The following is an 8,923-nucleotide window of genomic DNA, read 5'->3' as shown; positions in this document are numbered from 1 at the left end:
AATCATAGAAGGCTGCGCAGGGGGCGGGGCTGAGCCGCTTCTCGGCCTCCCAATTCCGGTTCTGGGTTTCACCGGCCACCTTCTTTTGCTTCCTCCAATGGGTTTCTTCGACGCCCGGAGTAGGCGGGCCAGCGGGAGGTGGGCGGAAAGTGGTGGGCGGGGCAGACTAGTGCGGGTCTTAGGGGCCAGATAGAAACCCCATTCTCCCGCAGGGAACCGATCGCTTCCTACGTCAGTGGAGCTTGCGCCGCGACGGGCGCGAGCTCGGACCGGAGCCGAGTTGCGTCAGTGCCGAGCGCGCGCGGCGCTGCCACCTCTGGGGCCCCCGCAGGGCTGGGAAATGGTGAAGCGGGCGGAGGCTGGCGCGACCGAGTGTTGAGGGGACGCTGCGGACTTGGCCAAGATGGGATTGGGCGCGGGTTCGCTTTCTGGGTCCCTCGGCTTCCAGTGGCTGCTGTTCTTGGGCTTGGTGAGCCCAGCCCTCGGTGCGGCTCGGTCAGGTGGGTGTCCGCCCCCAGGGACCTTTTGGATTTTGGTTTCCTAGGGCTGGGATGCTCGGAGTTACCCCGTGGTGCCTGGGACTGGAGGGGCCTGTCCTGGGGACTGGACCCCGAGTCGGGAGGCGGAGCCGCTCAGCTGTGTGTACAGAGCTCGGACCCGAGGCTCGTGGTCTGGCGCCCCAGACCCCTTCATGGCACTGTTCTCGGTCCGTTCCTCATCTCCTGGGCAGAGCCTTTTGCAGTGACCCCTACCCCCATCTCGGGCATAACTGGGCCCCCCACACCCTTCTGGATCCGGACCTGACCTCGGAGACTCGGATGGGAGCCTTGGAGGCTGAGTGCGCGCGGAGGATTTGAGAAATGGAGCTTGATCTTGCTTGTGGAGTAAATGTCGCTGGGAGAGACCGGGAGATGGAACTTTTTGCTCCAGGTCATGATTTGAAATGTTGATATTCATTTTATTAGCGGACCAATAGGTACGAAGCTAAATTCAGCATTAATTAAGGGGGGGGGTTGCTTATTTTTTCTTTGACCAGTTTGTTATTGTAGTAAGAATACTTCTTTTTTGGAAACAAAGCGCTACATTTCTGCAGCCAGTCTTTTATCTTCGTTTTTACTGGGTTGGTAAAGTCTCAAATCCGGATAGATAATCCCTGCTCTCCTTAACTCACAGGATTACAGTACGATTTAAATCATTTATGTGAAATCGCTTTTGATTTGTGAAACTTCCCTTGAATATATAAGGTATTTGTATTGGAGATACCCATAGTGAAAAAAAAATTGCCGACGCTCTTGCTTTTTTCTGGAAACACCTGCTTTCTTTATTTTGGCTCGTATTAAATTATTGTTTACGTGGTTGTGTGTGGGGTTTTGTTGTTTTATCAGCCATAGAGTAGGATGGATAACGAGGGTATCTATTAAATCATTATCTTGAGAGTTGTTCAGAGGTGATGATGGAAGATTTCAGTGCACTGCTGACCTTAAGGAAACGAATTACATTTCTTATCTTTGGTTTATTCTCTTTCAATTAAGTAAATTTGCCCCATTGTGGGAATTTCGAAGCTCTTAAAACTAAGACATTATTGAATGGAAAGCTATGAAAACTTTTCTGGTTTAGACTGTTTTTTCTGTGGTATTATTCATGGTTAGCATGTACCCGTATTTAAGGGGAAGTAGGTTGTACATCCAGAATTTTAGTAATCCATGATGCTATTTGCAAATACTATAAATAAGACTAATTTTTAATGCTTATATATTGATTATTATATACCTGCCTTTAGATGGATGGAATATCCTTATGTTTTTAAACTGTGGCTTTAAGAGTTTATGGCCAGCCTTTCATTGAAGCATGTGTGTGCTTTCAGATTTTAGTCAGCGTTCATCCAACCTCTAGAAGCACCAAGCTTGTGGAGGGGCAGAGGGTGACCAAATGTGCTGAGTCCATCTGAGGGATCTAGAGGAAGGTTTTTCTTGAGAATGTTATTTGAACTGGTCTGTGTAGGTGAATGTTCAAGGAAAGGAATAGGAATGTGTTCTAAGCAGGAGAGGGTTTTGCAAGAGTGTGGGGAGGTGAAAGAACATGGCTTGTGGAATAATGAGAATGGTACCAGGCAGTCTCCATGAAGACAGGGAGGCATGGAAAAAACTAAGGGAGTTGGATGCCGGTGGGGAAGAGTCTTCTGTGATGTGCTGTGGGGTTTGGACTTGACCTTGTAGGAAGTTCTTTGGGGAGGAAGGTTTTTAAGGAGGGGTGTGACATAACTAGATGGCTAGACGGTGGAGGACAGAATAGAGGAGGGAAAGACTGCAGGCTGGGAGAGACCAGTTAAGAGGCTTTTGTGTGCTGTGAGTCAACTGCATGTTTCCCTACGGGAATGTTCTTCTGAAATCAGCTGACTGAATTTTTGCAACACAGGATGTTTGAAACAAGCACTGAAACCTTTTTCGCTAATGAAAGAGGAATCTGAGTACTCAGTAAGTACCACCCACACATGGCTAGGAGTTTAGGTTTTGGTATTATTTTTATGACCATTTCTGGCATTGTGTCAATGAGGAAATGCAGTATAAATTCCAAGTTTATAGTAAACTTTTTTTTTTTTTCAACTGGGACTAACAGTATTAACTTTGTATTGTTGTGAGCAATCACAAAAGAAATCAGGCAGATGTGAAACCTCATCCGGTTTTCTCTTTTACGGTAGTAATTATGATGTGCAGACCTAGAATTTTTTTTTTTTTTAAGAGTAGAATTCTAGAGGAAATGAGTTTTAAAGCTTAGTGATGATGAATCACTGTAAAATGAACTACATGGTAAGAACTTAAGTCCATACTAATTTTGTTTCTTAGGTGCCTGTGAATTATTTGACTTTGGTATGTTTCTGTTTGTGCTGAATAGGAGAATGTAGTCTTTTAAATTTAGAGATAATTTGGTTTCCCATTTTTATGTAAAAAAGTCAAAACATTTATAATTAAAATATGTGCAAAACACAAGTTGCTAAGTTCCAAGACAGTTTTCAAAAGGTACTGTAAATTTTAAGTTGATTATAAGTATATATATATTTCTTTTTAATTTAAAATCCGGCTTATTTATGATAAAATTCTCCCCTCCCCCAAAGATGCAAGCTCTAAGTAACTGGCAGTGGAAGCTTTTTCTTGGAATAGTCACAGGCTCAAATATATGACTTAGAAAGCGTCATGATATTTCTTTTTTTTCTTTCTTTTTTTTTTTTTTCCGCTTTTTAGGGCCGCACTGGCGGCATATGGAAGTTCCCAGGCTAGGGGTCCAATCAGGGCCACAGCTGCCAGCCTATGCCACAGTCACAGCAACGCCGGATCCAAGTCACATCCTGTGACCTACACCACAGCTCAGGGCAATGCCATATCCAACTGAGCAAAGTCAGGCATCCAACCCACAAGCTTGTGGATCCTAGTCAGATTCATTAACCACTGAGCCACAAAGGGAACTCCATTGCTTTTTTTTCCTTCATGTCTAGTATATAACAGAGTCCTGGACTTATGCCATCCTTTGTGTCAGCACTCCCAAACTGCCTCATAAATAAATCTGGTCTTCTTGGTGTCTGAGTAACTACCCTACCTTTGCATGGGGCCAACATGGACCCAATTAGAGTTGACTTGCACTTTGAATTTATAATCTTGTTCATGTATTAAGATATTATTGTAAGAATTCTCTTGTGGTGCAGCAGGTTAAGGATCTAGCATTGTCACTGCTGTGGCTCAGGCCACTGCTGTGGCAGGGCTTTGATCCCTGGCCCAGGAACTTCCACACGCTGTGAGTGCAGCCAGAAAAATAAAAAGATGTTATTGTAGTTTATTTTTCGTTTTGTTATTTCAGTCAAATTATTTTCCCCAAGTGATCATGCGTGGGGCACTGCTTGAATCACAACTTTTAAGAATGAGTTAGGGGGAGTTCCTGCTGTGGCCTAGTGAGTTGAGGATCCAGAGTTGCTGCAGCTGTGGTATAGGTCGAAGCTTTGGCTCACGGATTTGATCCCTGTCCAGAGAACTTCCACATGCTTCCAGTGCAGCTGATTAAAAAAAAAAAAAGAGGAGTTCCTATCGTGGCTCAGTGGTTAACGAATCTGACTAGCATCCATGAGGATGCAGGTTCGATCCTTGGCCTTGCTTAGTGGGTTAAGGATCTGGCGTTGCTGTGAGCTGTGGTATAGTTCGCAGATGCGGCTCGGATCCCACATTGCTGTGGCTGTGGTATAGGCCAGCAGCTACAGCTCCAATCTGACCCCTAGCCTGGGTACCTCCATATGCCATGGGTGTGTCCATAAAAATTCTTTCATTCTGAGTTAGGAAACCTGAGAATTCCATTTAATGTTATCAATTTTTAAATATGCTGTTGTTTTTGCATTTATATTCATTTTACCATAAGAATTAGAGGATTTTAGCTTGTGATAAGTAAAAACGGTACCACCACCAACTATCTGTTGTACTTCAGGACAAAGCCCATCCCCATACATGGGAAACACTTCTTTCTCTTTGACACATTTTCCTTTTAATGAGATTTTTTTATGGTTAGAACTCTCATGCAAGTAGAGCCCTGGAGAGCCTGATCCACATTCATTGGCACATTGGAATCTTACTATGAATAGAAGCTCGAATCCCAGCTGCTTAAGAGGGAAGGATGAGCAGTCTATGGCATAACCATACAGTGAGATGTGGCATTGCCAGTAACATGACAAATGTGTGGGCCATGTGGATTTTTTGGGAAGATTTATATGAAAGATGCTAATCATAAAAAAATAAAGCTTCTTTCAGGTTGTAATAATTGCAGTTAATGAAATCTACATATGTATAGCTGTAACAATCAGACCAGGCTGTTTACTCAATAGGCATTTATTGAATGTCTTCTGTACTAGTGTAGGAAACAGAATAAGATACTGTCCTTTGTTTCAAGAAACTTAAATTCCTTGGTAGAGGAATGTAAATTCTCTAGGGCATTACATCTTATAAATTGTGACAGTTTTTCCCACAGGCCAGCTTACAAACAGTAGCAAAATCCCTGTTTCTTTTTAAACATAAATATGGGTAAATGTAAAAAAAAAATTATAACAGAAAAAAATCTAAGAATGTAGGATATAGCAGTGAAAATTATAGTTATGTTTGAAGGTAATATATATATGCTTATTTGGGGTTGACCTTGGGAATGGAATGGAAGAATATGCCTCAACACAACAGTGATTTACAGATCTAATTACAATTTCTCTTCAAGAGATTCAGATGACAAAATTATCTTATTTATCCTGTACCTGGAACCCAGGTTTTTTTTCTGTAGTGAAAGTCCTTAAGGGTGGCTCTTTGTTTACATAATAGGCAGGAAGGAAAGGAGAAAAGCCCTTGGCGGAAGGTTCACATTTGTTTGTTTTGCAATTAGGTAGAATTCTTTTGACTTATTTCCGTCTGCTGCAGTTGTAACCCTGGAAGGACTCCTCTGCCAGCAGTGCAGAAAGCCAACTCTGACAGCGGGTGTTTGAAGCAAAGTCAGGGTTTAACTGCAGGCGCCAAGCAAGAGAGTAGGAGAAAAGACTCCCTTCCACTCCAGTTTGTTCTTTGAGTTAGGGTTTGTTTGTTTGTTTCCTTTTAAAGGGGAAGAACAGAGATGCTGGGATTTAGCATCATTTTGTGACATTTCTTAGTTGTGTATTTGGAAGTCACAATGTCTCTTGGTTTACGATTCTCTGCCAGGTGGTCCATGGCTGGGGGACCTGTGAGCTCATCTTGCCCTGGAGAAATAACTTGACTTTGTACATTAATGATAGGATCTACAACAGCAGTTTTAGTATATCAAAGATGTTATCGACCATAACAGTGTTATCTGGTTGGTTAGTGTTCAGTTAGCACAGGATTGAAGTCAGTGGGGAAAAGAAAGGGAATAAAATTTTGGATAGAGAGATTAATCATAAACTCAGTAAGGGAACTCATTTTTTGGGGGACTTTATGGTTTTACACATACTATTACAATACATGCACTTAGGACTTCCTCCAAAACCTATTACATAAAAATATCTAAGGAGTTAGGGGAAGAAAGAAGTGCAACTACCTAACCCTTTTACTTCCTTTTAAGACACTTTAATTTTCATGTTTCAACCCTCTTTTTCCTCTTCTTTTCTTTTTGGCCACACCCATGACATTGGAAGTTCCCAGGCCAGGTCAGGGATTGAACCCAAGCCATAGCAGTGACAATACCACATTCTTAACCAGATGAGCCACAAGGGAGCTCCAGGCGTTTCTTTTCCTCTGTGATGTTTGCTATCAAATTGTGATGAAAAGATTTCAATTTAGCTACATATTGTTTAGCTTCTAGTGTAACAGTTGCCAGAGCCTATTAGCATTTTTATCCCTGCTTGTAATGATTTACTTAAAGCTTTTATTTTGACGTAATTATGGAGTCACAGGAAGTCGCATGTAAAGGCACAGGATGATATACTTTTTGCCACACAGTGCTTCTTATCTCTTACCCACTGAAATTCTTTGTTTCTGCCACCTCTTTCTGCTATTATTTCTAGAATGACTGTCCTAATAGTTGAACAAATTACCATGATTTAGAGAGAAATATTTGTGTCTTTGGGAATTTGAGAAAACTGAAAGACATTGAAAAGTTTATTCTGGGTGGTGAAATAGTCCTGTACCTCAATTAATTTAGGGTTGAGGATATTTCTACTTAGTGATTTGAAGCCTGCATCTGTTTTTTAGGGCCACACAGGCAACATATGGAAGTTGCCAGTCTAGGGGTCGAATCGGAGCTACAGCTGCTGGCCTACACCACAGCTCACAGCAACACTGGATCCCTGACCCACTGAGTGAGGCCAGGGATTGAACCCTCATCCTCATGGGTACTAGTCAGATTTGCTTTTACTGAGCCCCAACGGGAACTCCAATAGATAGTACTTTAAATAGTTGTGCTTTTTATCAAAGAAACATTCTTCTTTTCCTCTTTTACACAGTAATATAGTGGTTTCAAAATACATACTCACTGATGTTCTCCTGTGGCTCAGCAGGTAAAGAATCTGGCATTGTCACTGCAGTGGCTTGGGTTGGATCCCTGGCCCAGGAACTTCCAGATATGGCCAAAAAAAAAAAAAAAAAAAAAAAGAACTCCATATTGTAACAACAAATTCAAACAATACAGACATACATGAGTGCAGGAAATAAAGTACAAGTTCTTATCTCATTGTCCTCTGGTTCTATTCCATCATTGTAACTGATATTTTTGTTGTCACTGTGGTCTGCACATGTGGGGTTAGAAAAAGAATTTCCAGACTCAGAGGGGGTGAAAAGTAAGATAAATTTATTGAGATGAGAGACTCTGCTAGTATAGCAGGATGACTTCCTGATGATCAGGGAGAGCTGCCAAGAGTGAGTGCTCATGTCTGTTTTTATAAGCCAGGGAGAGGAGGAGTCTTATGATACACCTGCTGACCTGCCGAATGGTTGGGTCTTAACAATACAGTTGTTGGTTGGTTGAGTGTGTATAAGGCCCCTATAGGGGTAGGGTGAGGAGTGGGCCACATACCTTTCCTAGCAGGGGGCAGGAAGGAGTAGGCCAGGTTGCTCAAAGTTGGGAGGGGGCATTACAGTAAGACAGGTGGGGCCATGATGCGGATCTGGTCATTCTTTTTTTTTTCTTTGTCTTTTTGCTATTTCTTGGGCCGCTCCCGCGGCATATGGAGTTTCCCAGGCTAGGGGTCAAATCGGAGCTGCAGCCACCGACCTACACCAGAGCCACAGCAACGTGGGATCCGAGCCGCGTCGTCTGCTACCTACACCGCAGCTCACGGCAACGCTGGATCGTTAACCCACTGAGCAAGGGCAGGGACCGAACCCTCAACCTCATGGTTCCTAGTCGGATTCGTTAACCACTGCGCCACGACGGGAACTCCTGGTCATTCTTGGCCAAAGACTTTGAGTTCTATCTCTTTGAAGGGGCTTTAAGGTCCCACATTTGGTACATTTACTTATGATACTTACATATTTGTTATAACACATCTTATAGTCTCATCCGTGTGATTCATGTTGTAATAATAATGTTTCATAGACACTATACGTAATACAGAGTTTATAAAGTGAAAAGTCTCTCCCTTCATCCCACTCCCTCTAGGTAACTACTTAAAAAATAATTATTTTATTATCCACAATTTTAAACATACACACAAACCAGTAGAAGGAAGAGTGATGAATTCCTCTGTACCCATTGCCCAGTTTTAATATAATCTCATGTGTATCACTTTCTCTACAGTGCTCAATGGGTTATTTTGATGCAATTTCTAGATGTCATATCATTTCGTCCTTGAGTATTCAGAATGAATCTCTGTATTATAGACTTTTAAAGAAAATGTTACCCACAATATGTTTATTACACTTATTATTATTATTATTATTTTTGTCTTTTTGCCTTTTCTAGGGCCGCTCCCGCAGCACATGGAGGTTCCCAGGCTAGGTGTCGAATTGGATCTGTAGCCACCAGCCTGTGCCAGAGCCACAGCAACTCGAGATCCATGCCGCGTCTGCAACCTACATCAGAGCTAATAGCAACGCCGGATCCTTAGTTCACTGAGCAAGGCCAGGGATCGAACCCGCAACCTCATAGTTCCTTGTCGGATTCATTAACCACTGCGCCACAACGGGAACTCCCACAATATGTTTATTACACTTAAAAAATTATCATTAACTCCTCAAGATCACCACATATCTACACTCTGTTAAAATTTCCCTGATTATCTAAGGATTTGTTTTTTTATTTCTGATTTATTTGAATTAGAATCCAAACAGATACTGCGTTTGGTTATTTGGTTCTTTTCATTTGTAATGGTCCCCTCTTCCTCCTTTTCTTGGCATTTATTTGCTCAAGAAATTACACTTGATGAACTTATTTCCTAAATTGATACCCGCTGTATGGA

At 42.3% G+C, this 8,923-nt stretch overlaps 1 protein-coding gene across 1 annotated transcript in view; it reads left to right on the top strand.

Annotated features, from left to right (window-relative positions):
* The first annotated feature begins 168 nt into the window (after positions 1-168).
* The window catches only part of ADAM9 (ADAM metallopeptidase domain 9), a 78,047-nt gene continuing 69,292 nt past the window's right edge, over positions 169-8,923 (top strand). The window contains exon 1 of the mRNA XM_001925664.6: positions 169-500. Coding sequence (XP_001925699.3) covers positions 404-500 — 97 coding nt within the window. The 5' untranslated portion in view covers positions 169-403. The remainder of the gene's footprint in view (positions 501-8,923) is intronic.

This window comes from Sus scrofa, chromosome 15, assembly GCF_054392235.1.
Source record: "Sus scrofa isolate SSC_HxYL_T2T_F1_AM1 chromosome 15, Sscrofa_HxYL_maternal_Yorkshire_Landrace_v2.0, whole genome shotgun sequence".
In the NCBI taxonomy this organism is placed as follows: Eukaryota; Metazoa; Chordata; class Mammalia; order Artiodactyla; family Suidae; genus Sus; species Sus scrofa.
The sequence above is the reverse complement of the archived record's forward strand: the minus strand, read 5'-3'. Positions and strand labels throughout refer to the sequence as shown.